Source organism: Labrus mixtus, chromosome 2, assembly GCF_963584025.1.
Source record: "Labrus mixtus chromosome 2, fLabMix1.1, whole genome shotgun sequence".
In the NCBI taxonomy this organism is placed as follows: domain Eukaryota; kingdom Metazoa; phylum Chordata; class Actinopteri; order Labriformes; family Labridae; genus Labrus; species Labrus mixtus.
The window spans coordinates 8,364,669-8,381,168 of NC_083613.1; the positions used below are offsets into that span (position 1 = coordinate 8,364,669).

The window sequence follows — 16,500 nt, forward strand, 5'->3', positions numbered from 1 at the left end:
TTTTCTGTTATCAGTATTTACAATGTACAGTGCTTTATCTGGCACTTCAAATAGATTTGGTGTTAACCATCCATGATCATGAAACCCACTGGAACTAATCCCTTTTGATTACCATTTTACTGAAAACTGCCATTGGAAAAACCGATGCATTTCTGACTGAATCCAAATGGAACATTTGATTTAAACCATCAATCCTGTCTTTAATTTTCTCTTTTCTTAAATTCCCAAAGAAATGAAAAATACAGTTTCCCTGTTTTAATCCAGCGTTCCTGTGTTAAATGTTAATTTTTACAACATTATCTGCCTTTTGCTGTTTATTATCTGAGTAATTTTACATCAAACTAATTGTACTACTTTTCAAATGTCTGATGATTAATCTTGGTATCATCAAAAAGGTTTGTCTAATTTTTAACCTTTATTTTAACCTCAAAAGACACTAAGGTTTCCCTCACAGTGACGTCGAGCTCACAGCACTAAAGTGGGGACACAAATAGCTACCGATTATGCCAGTTACCGACTGGCGCGCAGGACCTACGAGCAACTAGCTACATACGCCCACTTTTCAATGATCCAATCAATGTCCTTCCAATGTTATGTCCCACCTTCTATCTTGTGATTGGTTCTTCCTGTTTCAGTAGGAAATACATCACAGCAGTTAGATACTCTCCATTTCATTGGGACTTAATTACATTAGAAACATGAACTCTTTGTTGCTTTTTTTGTCTTGAAATATGAGCCCTGATCAGCAGAACAAAAATAAATCAGTTGGTTTATAAATAGTTAAACTGGTCTTCTTTTAAATATTAATGGGAAATGCAGCTGGAATACCAAATTATTTTTCAAGCCGTAATGAATGGATATTGATTGTCTATGAAATTACTTTATTTACTGTGTTTGCGCCCTAAAAAATGTGAAGCTGATTGGAGCAAATTGCACCCTTAATGTGAAAATACATAAATCCTCTGAACAGAATATAGCTTTTCATCCAATTAAACACCAATGAGACGTTAATTAACTTATTTTCTGAACTGAATCTCCATTAACACAAATCACGTCTTTAATTAAAATGTCGCCTCACTGGATAAATCTGTTAGTATTTCCAATCATATACATAAACACGTACTTTCACCCACATATTTTCATTTTCTAAATAATTCAGTCAGTTAATCGTCACATCTACTGACGAATGGTTAGAGTGCATAGAAGTATGGATTTAATGCCTGATTAATGCAATTAATGTCAAAACTGCCATGGTATACCACTGTTTTCTTGTATGGTTGTTTGGCTTTAGTCAATAAAAACTCGAATAACTTAGTTTTAGATTTGCTCTGAGGAATAAAACATCAATTGTCTGTGGATTTGACATTAATAAGCTCTGTCTGTTTCAAGGATAACATCCTTCGAAGGACTCTGCCTTCGTAGGGTATGTCGACTGCTCAGCTTGAAGTGAGACGGTCAGGAGAATTCCACGTTTGCATAAACAGCTGTACCCGCCCTTAACTATTAATTTCTAAGTGCTGCCCCTGTGGCCAGCAATCTCAACAGCTGCACCAGGACTGGTTAACGTAACTAACATCATGTAACTTAACCTATTACGTAAATGACAGTGCAAAGTTTCCAAGTCCCTCTTTCTAACATTAGCAGCTATTCGATTGAGTTGAAACCAGTAACTTACATTTAGAAGTTTATTACTTTGCTGGTTCACAGATTGCCAGCTCATTGGGATTCAAAATCGATTAGCCTTTGACGTGCTGCTGTGAAGTAATTGGTTCTCAAGTGCGCCCTCCGAAGGATGCAACCCCTGAATTGGGACATAGCTATCGAGACAGTCCAAAGTCACCATTATAAAACCTAAAAGGAAAAGTCTTTACCCCCTTTTTTGAGAGTGGACATGAAATTAGAGCCTATTGAAGCAAACTACGGAGACCCACAAGGGCAAATGTGCTCTAACAAGCCCAAACACTTTTCATTAGAAGAAGCAGGCTGCAAATTCACAGACATATAAAAGTCAAATTAGACAAATGTGCGGCAAAACATAAACAGCAACTTGCTGCATATATATAAATAAGGATACAAAATGCTACATCAAAAACACACAATCCCTGAAAACAAATGACTAAGTACGCTAACTAGCTAACAACAGCTTCTCTAAACAATTGTGTCCTTTGCAAATGTATCTATACATTAGAAACCCATTCTTGATCCAACATGATGTTAAAATTATATGAGTTATATATTTGTCATCTTGTGATCTGTAAATTCATCATATACCTCTACTGCTCCACTTAGCTCCCCCTATAGGCCTGGAGGACTCAAAAATGTAATCATGGAATATCTTTTTTGCAATTTGTTTTCTGGGTTTGTGCGCTTTTGTTATCAGCATTGTTTGTGTATTTTCAGCTACTTCTTTTTTAGTAGCCTGTTTGTTGCATTTTTTTTTTAAATTGCAGCCAATTTCTGTTGTGTCACATTTGATTTTTCTACTTATTTTTTTGTCCTATATTTTTTAATGGATATCTTCAGGTTGTGGCAGCGCGTTTGCCCTTGTAGGTCGTAGGATACAGACCCACAGTACACTCAAGACTCACAATGGCACGAGCATAACAGATAAAAAGATGTGAGCAAGTCTTTGTCCGATTGGTATAGTCCTCCTCATGCCCAGACACACACAAAGATACAGATACTCACATACACTCACACTGAATTTCATTTATACTTATATCATCATTTTGGAAACCAAACATGCTCAAGGTCCTAAAACCAATAAATAATCATTTGCAGCTCTGTGGGTTAAAACATTATTTCCTTCAACATGATGCAGAGGTGAATGTCCTCGTTCGTGTGGATTATTTCAGTATTCTTCGTCTTTTTGGCCCACAATAATCACTGATCTGACCTAGAGTTAGAACAAACAGTTATCCGATCAGCTTGTCCTTACACATTAGTCTCCTCTTTGTTCAAAGGGTTTCTGCAGCACTGTGTTCTCTCTTCGAGACACATGTCCTCCGTTGCAGTGCTGATATGAGTGGTGGCACCTCTGTGTGGCAGGAAACAGAACTGCAGGGTGTGTCTGCTCTTCCTGAGTCCTCCTTTCCCTGTCCCGTTGCTAAAGGAGACGACTAGCCGCCGGTTCTCCTCGGGCGCGGCGGAGCAGGGCGGACCTCGCTCTGCTTTGTGGAGGCGAGGTGAGTCACCGCTGGGCTCGCTGCCATTGTTGTCATGGAGATCCGCTAGATTGGCAGTGGCGATACTGCCGCTCTTGGCGTGCGGCGTGTGGCTGTGAGTGTGGCGGTACTCCTCATCAATGTCCTTACCCAGCTTCCACCTTTTCCACCTTTTCAGCATCTCCGACTGCACCTGAGGCATCATGGGAGAGCAGAGAGAGGACAGACAGATATCTGATGAAGATTCAATCAGAGGCGGAGCACTCATGAGATGGACGTCTCTCGCCAAAGTCTACATTTAAAAGTGAAGAGGTGAGCAGATAGATGAGATTGTGTCTTTCCCAATTTAGATCCAAAACAATAAAGTTGATTTAAATGCAGATCCATCTACTTAGAGATGAAAAACCTAATTAAAGCTGGCAAAGGAACTCTGATGATCCAAGTCCAACTTATCTTCTCTACAAAGAAACAGAAACAACATGCAGCAATGTCAGAGATGAAGTGAGGAAGGTATCGACATGAAAGCACATCAGTCTCACCTCTTTGTTGACAAAGCAGTACAGGATGGCAACCAGCAGGCCCTGAAACACAAGATTAATATCAGTTAATTAAAAAAAAAATAGTACTGGTGCTCCTCAATTTTGACTGTGATCAAATACATCCTCAAATATTGGACCTTTTTTATTATCAGCCACCCTAAACATCAACTGGGCCTTTGGGCCATAGCACTCAATTATTATCCAAAAAGGGGAGTATTGAAACCTCTGAAAAAAATGGCTTGAAATCAAATCATATACTGTCTGATAATAAGTTTTAAATCACAAATCATTCACTCAATCTTTCACAATCAATCAATCTGACTGAAAATGAAAATCCATAGAATCTAGAGAAGTTAGTTCCTAGGATTGTGAGGAAGCGCTCGATCACATTTAATTGAGAAATAAATGTCGGGGCAATCAGCATTTTTTTGAAAACCCTAAAATGTGCTCTAACAAGCCCAAACACTTTTCATTAGAAGAAGCAGGCTGCAAATTCACAGACATATAAAAGTCAAATTAGACAAATGTGCGGCAAAACATAAACAGCAACATGCTGCATATATATAAATAAGGATACAAAATGCTACATCAAAAACACACAATCCCTGAAAACAAATGACTAAGTACGCTAACTAGCTAACAACAGCTTCTCTAAACAATTGTGTCCTTAGCAAATGTATCTATACATTAGAAACCCATTCTTGATCCAACATGATGTTAAAATTATATGAGTTATAAATTTGTCATCTTGTGATCTGTAAATTCATCATATACCTCTACTGCTCCACTTAGCTCCCCCTATAGGCCTGGAGGACTCAAAAATGTAATCACGGAATATCTGCCTTTTTTGCAATTTGTTTTTTTAAAACCCTAAACAGTATGTGTGGTTCAAGTCATTTGTGATAGAGGCTGGTATTGTTTCGGACTGTGTGTTTGAGCGAGTGGTTGACTGAGTGGTTGAGCGAGACAGAGGGAGAGATCTGTGAAGCGAGGTGAGTGCGGGGAAGTTGCTCATACTCTTTTAATTATCATCATTCTTCAAAACATTCAGGACGCAGCACCTCTCCTAAATGTGGCAACTTCGGCGACCGGCTAAATCACATATACTTTGAGCTTATATTCCATCTGTAGCAGCTCCAGGTAAGGAGGTTAAGCATGATGGGAGGGATTGACATTCAGCTTGTAATCAAAATGTACAATATAAAAGGATTGGGCACGAATCCCAAAACCTCAAGTCTGAAGTGTTTCACATTTGTGTGCGACTGAAGTGTAACTCGAGTCCCCATCTCTGTTGTAGCATGAGAAGTGCTCTATTATAACAGAAATCCACTCCCTCCAGCAATGCCATACACTTGACCACTGTTAACTAATACAAGCCTTAGTCGGGGGCAGGCCTACATGGAACACAGGAACAACAGGGAAAGTCTTATACTTATACTGACACAGAAGGGAAGAAACCCAGAAACTAAATCGACAAGGTCATCAAACACAGGCGGGACAGACAAGACACAGGTGAAACTGATGAAGGCAATCAAAAAAAGGAGGGAAACACGCAAAGGGAGGAAGTAAGACTAGAAACGATACACAGGGTCAAGAACTACAAAATAAAACAGGAAACACTGAAAACTAAACTCAGGATCATCGACAGATTAATACACGGGAAACAGAGAAACACAAGGATACAAATGACAAAATAAAACAGGAAGTCACAACTAAGCAACAACAACAAGGAAATAAACAAGAGTAAATCGTGACAGATAAAGTAACTCATGCTCACTTTGCGGGCAAATTGCTGAAGCATGCTGACCCTCAATACACACAGCCCCTCACACTCACTGATGAGGACAATGCAAGTGCCGAGTGCACATCGATGATAAGCTTGGTTTGTTGAATTTGTTGCATAATGTTTGACACAAATATCCAAGCAAAACACCCAATTGGAATCCCAGTACCTTTAAATGTAAATAAAGAATAATCAGAAATACCCTGTGTACATATATTGGCCAAGTGGAGTAAAGACTTCCTCAAAAGAAAGTGAATTCAAACTCCTTCTGGATTTATTGTTCTCGGCTTTGTGTTCACATGGACGTGAGAGCGCTTTCTTCATCTGGATTTGGTTTCATTCAGAGGCTCTAACATGTTTCAGTCATGTTTTATTTTTGAGTGAACCCCTCCCTGTCCAACTGATATCCCTGCCACAATGTGATGGAATAAATGACGGCCCCACACACTCAGGAGAGCTGTGTCTAGGGGAATTAAAATAATCGCCAGAGTATGGCAGAAGGAAAATGAACAGACGTTTCCAAACCGAAGAAACAAGACTTTCTATGGCCTAGAAAGAAAAACATAATTACTGAATCGCCCTTCTGCATGCATATCATAACTTGAAATTGATTGCAGAATCTTGTTTTCAGATGTTTATTAGCGCGCGTCTGCTGCTATCTCTGTCCCTGCAAGTGAAACAGGACGGGGAAAATGTGGAGACAGGAGGGGAGGGAGGAGCTTGGAAGTGCATTTGTTTTAAACTGACAAATGGACTGTCAAATGTCAACAATCATGTAAATAAGACCATAAATGACATGGTTTCAAGGCAAAAAGCTCATAAGCTGTTCTTTTCCCTCAGTTAATGGACACTTAAGTAAAGGTCCGACATACTGTAGCCGTATGTTTGTGACAGAGTTCATCCACACAGAGAAATAATCCATTCAGGCAATACTTTGTAGGAAACATTTAAAGCTTCAGATCATTACACGGCTACAACTGACCACTACGAGTGCTACTAACAGTTCTGTTTTGTATATAATTAGCATAGACTGTATACAGAGATGGACGGAACAACGTGCACCATCAAAGTGAAGCAAGAAGATCCTCCCCCCTAAAGGCTGCAGTAGAGGCCATAAAACCTCCCTCCCCTACGTTAACAGATGGGACATAGGGAAAACTTTTAAGTACATTCTTGTTAACGTTACACACTGCTACACAGGTAGCATGCCAGAGCTGTTGTGGGTTCAGTGCCTTGCTCAAGGGAACCCCGGCATTACTCGGGAAGTGACCTGGCATCTCTCCAGCAACCAGACCAACTGTCATACTATTGGCCCGCACCAGGGACCGGATAACCTTTGGTTCCCAACTAAAGTCCTTACAGACTGAGCTACTGCCGCCATGAATCCACGTTCAATACATTTTTCTCAAACCCGGATTCTTTTGGTTAGTGGTTAGTTAATATGACGCTGGTGTATGTCAGTGTTGTAATGACATGATTGACAGCTCTGTTAGCAGAGGAGAGGAGGATTGGTGAGAGGAAACATAACAGAGACTAACACGAGAGTCACTGGAATTTACATAACCTCGAGTGTCTGCTTCAAATAATACAAGAATCTGTTCTGCTGTGGACTGTACTGACCTGAGCAATCTTTGACATTTTATCAGTATGTTAAATCTGTGCTTTTCTTAGCAGAAGGGGCATGTTGTCAACTCCCCGGCTTCACGAGCCAGCTCCAATCCATACATGTCCTGGATCCAATGGAGGTCACTAACACAAAGTCAGTAATCTCATCCTAAAGCTCTGCAATACCTCATATGTTGGGAATTTAACATTTGAGACATTGTCTGCCTTGGTAAAGACACAAAAAGAGAAAACCTTGAGAGAGCACCGTTGTCAGTGTGAATAAGTGAGTGAGTTAAAATGAGCTCTGACCTGGAAGGAGTTGAACAGCAGGTCACAGAAGAGACGAATGAGCCGCAGCATGGAGCCTTTGGGGACGGACTCGTCAATGACGAAGGTGAAGAGGATGGCATGAATCCCGAGCAGAGGGATGAGGGTCAGAGTGGACTTTGCTAATCTGGAGCAGAGGAGAAAAAAGGACACAGGGAAGAGTTATCCTCCATCAAGCTCTTTAAGCGCATTCCTGCACTACCTGCACAGCAAGCAGCCTCATTTTATGATTTGTCCTTACAGAACAAGAAGGAGATTCTCACCTGAACTTGTAGTCAGTGTATCTCATCTGATGAGCTCTGAGTTTAGACATGAGGATTTTGATAATCCGGATGAAAATGAAGAAGTTTATCTGAAAAAGGAAGAGAAGACAGGAGTTAAATGGAAACAAATTTGCTGAATATTGAATTTTGGATGAATGGATGCATTAAAGCAAGACAAAGACTCCCTAGGCCGTGTTCACACTTGACTTCTTTTTTCAGAAAAAAGCACTGCTTTCAGCGCCTTTTGAGCACTTATGCGCGAGTGTTCTGTAACCATAACAACAGGATCTAGTCTGCGGTTCAACCGCGCCGGAGCCGGCCGGAGCACAACGCATCAATTTAGCACAGAAAAGAACAAACGGGACGGGAAGTCAGACACCGATACAACTTTAAAACATCCGGTTTATTTTCAGAATAACACCCTCTGTTTTGACGGTTCAGAAAAACGACCGTTTGTTTGTTTGTTTATGTGTTTATAAGGTTTTTATTGAGTTTTATACCACGTACATCTCATGCTGTCGCGAGTGAATCTGTTAAATTACCGCGGAAATTGCTTTGTCTTCATACTCCAGCTGTCCGGCTGTGCGATCCGTGCTGCGGAATGAGAACGCAGCCGGTGGGTGTTGATGAATGAGGGTGCACGGAGCCGTAACAGACCGAAGTGGACACGCAATGCACACATATCTGGTGGAAGTTTGCTGTTTTTGGGCACAGGTAACTAGGGAGTAGGTTACTACTCGTCCTGATTGGTCAGCTGTCAGAAAGGCGCTTGACGTCACCCAGCGCTTTTCTGAAAAGTTGAAATAATTCAACTGAAAAAGGCATCCGCTTTTTAAAAAGGCGTCATACTTTTTCCATTTTCCATAGGCCTGTATGTAAAAAAGGCGCAGGCCTTTGAAAAAAGAAGTCAAGTGTGAACACGGCCTAAGAGGGCAACTTGAAGGTGGTGACCCTATTGAATCCATCACAGATGAAACCAAGTTTTGGCTTGTCAACAGCCATTTTCCGACTTTTTAGTATTGACATTGGAGGCGCACCGGTTAAAGGTTCTAAAACCGATCTTTGTTTCATGACATCTTTAGGTGTAAGACTCCCACAATGCCGACATTTTCTTATGAATTTGACCATGAAAACAGATCAGTTTGTTCAACAGGTGACTTCCTCTGCCCAATAAAACGCAGCTTTTCTGAATCAGTAGTTTGGTGTACTAGATGTCAGCATTGAATTGATACAACACAACAGACATCGGTTCATTACACTTAATGGCCTAGTAGACGGCCGATGTCCGTCTACTAGGCCGATATTGGTGTTGAACCGATGCATCCCTCGATATTATTGTGAAAGATATAACATGCTTGTTGCTGTAACACACTTCTAATCTTTCTGTGGTAAAGACACACACACACACACACACACACACACACACACACACACACACACACACACACACACACACACACACACACACACACACACACACACACACACACACACACACACACACACACACACTGTGATCTAGTGCAGAACGCTTTTGGATGACAGAGAACATTAATTATTACAACACTAAGAGTTCTTAGCGCTCCAAGTTTGGTAACTGGTATGTGTATTTTGTCTTGTCAGAGGAAAACACAGATAATGCAAATGTGTGTGTGTGTGTGTGTGTGTGTGTGTGTGTGTGAACAAAGATTGAACTGCAGGGTTGTATTTGGGATTCTTGGAGGATGACACATGAAGTCATGTCTGTTCAACAACTGTAGGCCAACTATTTCAAAGATAATAATTAAGAGATAGTTTCCACACAGAGCAAAAACCTCAGGACTTACACAGCTCAGGAAATGTGCAAGTTTAGGAATATCTGTGTGTGTGTGTGTGTGTGTGTATTCACACGTAGGCCTCTGCATGAGGTCACAAAGGTCGCTGCTGTTTCTTGTGCACTTGTGATCCTAAGTGTGTCCATTCATAATGATGTTTGTCTCTATGGGAACAAGGAGCAGGAAACACACAAGAGGAATTACTTCTGTATGTCAATGTGCGGCAAAGCCAACATTATTATATGAATGACATAAACGTGATTTCTTCTATTTTTTTTTTTAATCTTCAAATTTATAATTGGGAGGTTTTTTTTGTTGTACATTTTGTATATATTGTGTTGCTTTATCTTATCTTAATCTGCTGTTTGTATATTTTTACCTTTTCTTTGTTTTTATCTCGTACATTGCTGCTGGGCAGTTTGTCACCAACGAAATTTTGTTGTATTTCATACAATGACAATAAAGTGTCTTATGAAGACATTTGAAAATAGCAGATTTTTTTATTGCCAGAAACAGTGAAATGGCCTCAGTGCAGAATGTGAAACACTGCAGCTTAACCCTAAAAGATGGGAGTGTCACACACTCTGCCTTTCCAAACACTTGTCTTCACAAACAATGTGCTGATTTTAATAATTAATAATACTCAACATCATCATCCCCCCCTCCCCTCCCCTCCCCGCTGTCTCTTTGGTACATTCCTGCTAAGTGTGCAAAGAGTTTGTTGCTGTCCCACTGTCATATGATCAAGTATGACTTGCTTGTGTGTGTGTGTGTGTGTGTGTGTGTGTGTGTGTGTGTGTCTTGACTTGAACTTTCCTTCAACACATTGAACAAACCGCCAACAAAGAAGATGAAGGTAACAGACAGACACACAGTAACAGTTGTTCTTACCAGATAAGCAAACAGTATGGGAGAACGAATGATCCACCAGTATCCCATGTTAATGTTCCTCTCCCAGCACCTACAAACACACATGAATACACATTTCACATGGTTACTGTAATCTGTAATTATAGTGATTCTGATCTCTTCACTGTATTTCAAGATATTCATAATTTTTTATATAATTCTCAGAGGGGAAGTAAAACAGCTGGTATACCACTGTTAGTTTAGACAAAGTTTTCTGATGGTCGAGAGGCATTTCCTGAGGGCTGCTGATAAAGAGTACACATCACTCACTCTGTGTATCACTCTGCCTCAGTTTGTTTGAATACAGTTTATAAATTACAGAAGACAGAGTCTGTCACGATTCATTTGTCACTTGCATTATCATTCAATTATACAAACATAATATACATTGACATACAACATACAAAACAGCTGGTCTATGGAAAAGTGCAGGCAATTAAAGAAGCAGAGTGCAGAAGAATGTTTTGGTTGCTTGGCAACGGGACTGTTTTAGTTAAGCCTAATTGTACAATTTGAGGCCAATTTGGATCTGATATTTGGAATTAAACGACTACATTTTGAATTTGGGCTAAACTTCAGCCTGATTGTGCATTGTTAGTCGTATGGTGTACACTGAGACAGACAATCACGACGTGACCATCTTCTCCTGACCGGTCAGTGAGAGCAGAGCCAACAGCCTTTTCCCTTTCTTTCTGATTGTGCCTGCACTAACTGACAAACAGCGTCCGAAATCACCATGGCAACAGCAGCCCTGCCTGATTATTCTGTCTGTCCCCTCCTATCATAAAAGAAACATTGGACAGGATAATTGTTATATGTTGGCTGCGAGTTAGTTTGTATTTGCTGGTGGTGCAGATTGTGTGAGAGAGAGAGGGAGAGCGTTTTTGCCCGTTGGAGTATTTAGGCCAGGTAGATGAGACAACTGAAATACACATAGATCTGACTCCAACCTCTGCCTGTGGGAGTTTTCTATCGACAAAGACAATGCTTCATCCTGATTTAACTCGTACAGTGGGAGCTCTCAAGTCTTGCCCGACAGTCGGACCATACAGTGTGAGCACCTAGCTCTTCAGCTTTGGTCGTGCTTTGTAAGCGGTCCAATCGTACAATGTGAGCTGACATTCTACCAACGCCATTTTCACAATCGTACAGTGTGTGCAGAGCCATAGGATGTGGAACTAGTTGAGTTAGAGGAGCAGAAAAACATTGATTTCCCCCATTTTACAGTTTTTTTTTTCTGAAAGCTGGTTGTAGAAAGGTTGGATAAAAGTGCTGCAGCCTCGTGCCGACAATCAAATCACAGCAGTGCTAATATTCAGTACATCATTACCTCTCGTTTAATTTTGCTTAATTTGATCTAACCTGACTTTCATATGATGTTAAAGTAGTAGTAAAAGATACTTACTCTTCATTCTCATACAGATATTTCACTGTGATCCACGGCAGCACGAATATGAGTGGTGCACCTGAAATTGACAAAGTAAAACAAAAACACAAATATAGTCTTTAACAAAGGTATTTTAGTGAAATGATCACATCATTATGCACGACTCAGCATTAAACAGTGGTTTCCATGAATGTGATTTTAGAAACTCATCATGCGGAGGTGTCTCCCTCTGTTTCCTGACGAAGACTTGGAAGGTCTCTTGATATAAAAATGTCTGAGTGTGTGTGCGCTGAATGCTGAAATTAAAATCTATCCATTCATAAATGATCTGTCCTGTCAGCCTCCACTGACTCACCAACGTCGGAGGGAAAATAGAGTTAATATTGTGGCTAGAGCATGATTTCTTATCTCCATTCACAAAGATATTAATATTACTGTTTAAAAAAAGGACAAAGAGAACTATGTAATCAAATTAAACAAAAACTTAATTACAAAGTGATTCTTTATTCACAGATAGAAAAAGAAGAAAAACATCTGAAAGGATGAATCAAAGAGCCTGTGTGTGTGTGTGTGTGTGTGTGTGTGGGTGTGTGGGTGTGTGTGTGTGTGTGTGTGTGTGTGGGTGTGTGGGTGTGTGTGTGTGTGTGTGTGTGTGTGTGTGTGTGTGCGTGTTTCTATTTGCGTGTGTGTGTGTGTGTGTGTGTGTGTGTGTGTGTGTGTGTGTGTGGGTGTGTGTTTGTGTGTGTGTGTGATTGAGTGAGAAAAAAAACAGTTACAGAAGAGATAAATACAAGCAATATGTGTGTGAGTATCCATTGTTGATCAGAAACACCCAAAAATGTATGTTGTTACCTGCTTTTACTTTCCTTAAAAGTGTGTGTGTGTGTGTGTGTGTGCGTGTGTGTTTGTGTTATGATGATTCATACATTAAAATATATGTTGTAAAAATTAGTAGTTGGTAGATTTTAATTTTTCAGTTTGTTGCGTAGCTGCACAAATGAACCTGTACAAACACCTTTTCTTTTACTTCTCATGCGCATGTCTCGCTTTTCTCCCAGCCGTAACTTTTAGGTGGAAAATCATCTCTTGACAGTCTGTTTAAAGACGAGGGACGCCATTAAGTGGCGAATTAAGTGTTTTAATGTTTTAAGAGGGAGATCTGTTCACCGCGAGACAGAAAGTGATTGGTTGTCGTGGAGTTACTCATGTCACGTCTGCTGAGGCGGCTGTGGGTCAGTGGTAGAGTTGGTCGTCTCTCAACCAGAAAGTTGAGAGTTCGATCCCCAGCTGCTGCAGAAACACACTTAACCTTCATCAGCGGTGTGTGAATGAGTATGTATGGGATTAGCTAATTGGAATGGCCACTTTACATAGCAGCTTTAACCATCAGTGTGTGAATGAGTAGGAGTGTAAATGCACTTTAAATAGACAGAAGACTAGAAAAGCGCTATACAAGCTCAAGTCTATTTACAATATCTGTAAACATTAGAGATGCTCTCAACGACTAATTTCCTAGTCTGTGAATTGGAAATTTAAAGGGATACTCCACCAGTTGAAACATGAATCTGTCTTGACATTGGGTCATACTGTACATGTAGTAGAAATGTGAAATAAATTTTGAAGTTGGTGCCTTCTTGACCGAGAAAAAGACAGAAAGTGTATTTTTGTGGATGAAAGACACCAAATCCCAGAATGCACGGCTCCGCAGGCTACGCCCACTGAAGAGTGCTCTAGTTACAGACATTTACTACAACGCATACAGCCGTTTCCTCAACGGATTCCGAGATTTCTTCCAGAAGGAATAGGCATCTTGGAAATTCCTGGCAGAAAACGGACTCTATGTCTGTGTCCACAGGTAAACAGTGAGAGCACCGACGCCACCAGTCTGTCCCAGCTCGAGCTGGCTGCTGCAGCCGAGGCAGAAGGCAGCAGCCGCCTCGCCGCTATATTGCAACTCGTAGAGATAGCCACGAACATTCGATTCAAGCACAAGACCTTCAAAATCCCCTTCATCCATCTCAGCTTTTTTCGCCATTATCAGCTTTCTCCATAGAGCCTGTTAGTATAGCTAGTATAGCTTTCGTTTCTGGGAGTGAGGTCCCACCCACTGATCTGTGATTGGTCTGTAGCTTCAGTGGTCGAAAATATGAGGAACTAGCGTTGTAGTTTCACCCCGCTAACCACAACAGCCGCCGATGACGCAAAATGACGATTTTTGATTCATCAGAAGCTCCTTTTCAGACTTAGAACTTTCTAATGATACAAAGCTTAATGCAAATGGGTGAAGTATCCCTTTAAATTCAGACTGACTGACTAGTCTAAAGGTATGGAAACCCTCTGAAAACAGTCAAAACCTGCACTTAGGGTTAAGGTTAGGGAGAGCGGCCATACCTGTTTTATACCTTACATAGATCATGTTTCAGGCTAAGATACCAACAGTGGGTTAAAGCACTATATCATGAGCCTGTACCATCTGTAATGTAAAATGTAAAGAGTAATGGTATCATCTCAGAATCTTTCGCGCTCTATCGTTCCACCAGACAAGGCTGGAATGCACGTGCATTCTGGATGACCACGGATATTACAGGTGTTACAATTTCAAACTTTAAAAAAACTTAAAAAATCAAATTAAGTCACTCACCTTGTGTTTTCATATACAGCTCTGTAATACCACACCTGTCCACTAGAGGCCCCCACTCCTGTAGCTACCTGGGAATTTCCTTGCTTGTAATGTCTGCATGCTTTCTAAAGACGGTGTGGCCGAGCTTGCAACTATGCTATCTGAATGTTATCGGAAGGCTACATCACACACTTCTCATTGTTTGTGCTGAGTTGTGTTTCTTACCCCAGCCAATGGCGAGGTAAATGTAGAAGTACTTCCTCTCGCTGAACACGGTGATGACCAGCAGGCTGTGCAGGTAGATGCCCTCCACCAGCAGCCAGTAGTTGTTGGCCATCACGCTGTACTGCATCATCACCATGGCACCTCGACACCATGTCACAGCCTGACAACAACACAGGCCAGATGGTGAGCATGCAAATAAGAAGTCATACTTTCTCTTACAGTAAAAATTATTTTATTTTTTTATTCAGAGCGCTTCTCACACACGTTTGTTGTTGCTAGGTTATGAAAGTTAACTTCTGCCTCCCTCAGTAATGTCCGTTAGGTGTGTTTTAATAGCTCCGTGTGATTATTATTTTCTTTTATTTAAGGAAATATTGCCAAGAAAACCTGAAAAGGATACTCTCAACTTTGGATATGCTCAGTACAATACAAAATGTCTGGTTTTCTTTTGTAATCACCTGCAGATGAACACAGATCTCGTCAGCTGAGGTCAGTGTGTTGTGTGTGCTCTCACCGGTATGTTCACCAGAGTTTGTGTCCGGGTGTCACCGCTGGCAGTGGGGTCCAGTGTGAGGGTCAGCAGGGCGTCTTTGACCAGGATGGACACGGCTCTCAGGATGAACGAGGCGAACAGGTTCATGTGGATGTTGTTTCTCATACAGTGGAGCTTCCTGGTGCACAGGTGACAGTGTGTGAGGACTTTTACACGTTGCATTCACTTCTCTGCATGAAGTTCCAAATGATTCCTTATTTCCTTTCCTTTCATTTATTTACCCTCATTTTTTTGTTTTTTCTGTTCTTCTCTCTTTACTCTTTCTGTGTTTTTAATGTATTTATTTCCAGTGTCTTCTGATTTCTGCCCTTCCCTTTTCCCCCAGGGTTCACTTTTTCTTTTTTATTTCTCCATCCAATTCTTACTCCTTCATACCTTCCTATCCCACTCTCCTTGATCCTGTTTGGTATTATCCTTCTGTCCTTTTTCATTCTTTTTTACTATTTATTTAGAGAACAGGACAGAGTCTGAAACAGGGATGAGGGAGCGGGGTATGACATGCGGTAAAATTCCCGAGTGTGGGAGTGGAACCTGGGCCCGCCTCTTCAAGTGCCTCTGTACGTGAGAAGATTTAACCACTGAGCTACCCCCCCAATGTATTGATTTTTTCCATTATCTTGTTCTCCATGTCAGTCTTTCCCCTCCCGTCATTCCTTTTGTCCCCCCAGCTCCCTCTTCCCCTTTTTCATGTATTCCTTTCTTCCTTTCTTCTGTCTCTGGTTCACTTAAATTAAATTAATCTGTTTTCAATTTTTCCTCTACGCCCCCCCCCCTTCCCTTATTCTTCTCCTCTTTCCTCCTCCAACATGTTGTACCTGAAAGTGATGAGGATGGCCAGGGCCAGTAGAAGAGCCCCCAGGGAGAGCGAGTAGCCCACTGTGTACATGATGCGTAACTGACTGAGGATGCGGCCGTACTGCTGCTGCAGAACCAACAAGAACAAACACAAAAAGCTGTAAATTATATGAAGACAATTGGAACACACAGGGGGAGGTTATCACTGAGTCATCTCAATCATGTATTGTAGGTTAAAGTGTCAAGTCAGTTACAGACACAACCATCTGCTACTGCAGTCTTCAATCATTGAAAAAGCGACTAACTAAAACAGGCCTGGCCCACATACACACACATAGAAAAACACTACACTGTATACACACACCTCACCAGGGTCGTCCTCACATTCGCTGGTATTCTTTCGAGCCCATTGGCCATCTTCATTGCAGACTCTGTAGATCAGACCCTGCTGAACTGTTCACACACACATACACACAAGGACACACGACATGACATGTTTTTTAATATAAAGACTTT

General features: G+C 41.1%; 1 protein-coding gene across 1 annotated transcript in view; it reads right to left on the reverse strand.

The window, feature by feature from the left end:
- Nucleotides 1-1,028: 1,028 nt before the first annotated feature.
- The window catches only part of gcgrb (glucagon receptor b), a 77,137-nt gene continuing 61,665 nt past the window's right edge, over nt 1,029-16,500 (reverse strand). Inside the window, exons 5-14 of the mRNA XM_061049500.1 lie at nt 16,349-16,437; nt 16,005-16,111; nt 15,151-15,307; nt 14,637-14,796; nt 11,810-11,870; nt 10,387-10,456; nt 7,682-7,770; nt 7,401-7,545; nt 3,704-3,745; nt 1,029-3,357 (exon numbers count right to left, since the gene is read on the reverse strand). Coding sequence (XP_060905483.1) covers nt 2,935-3,357; nt 3,704-3,745; nt 7,401-7,545; nt 7,682-7,770; nt 10,387-10,456; nt 11,810-11,870; nt 14,637-14,796; nt 15,151-15,307; nt 16,005-16,111; nt 16,349-16,437 — 1,343 coding nt within the window. The 3' untranslated portion in view covers nt 1,029-2,934. The remainder of the gene's footprint in view (nt 3,358-3,703; nt 3,746-7,400; nt 7,546-7,681; nt 7,771-10,386; nt 10,457-11,809; nt 11,871-14,636; nt 14,797-15,150; nt 15,308-16,004; nt 16,112-16,348; nt 16,438-16,500) is intronic.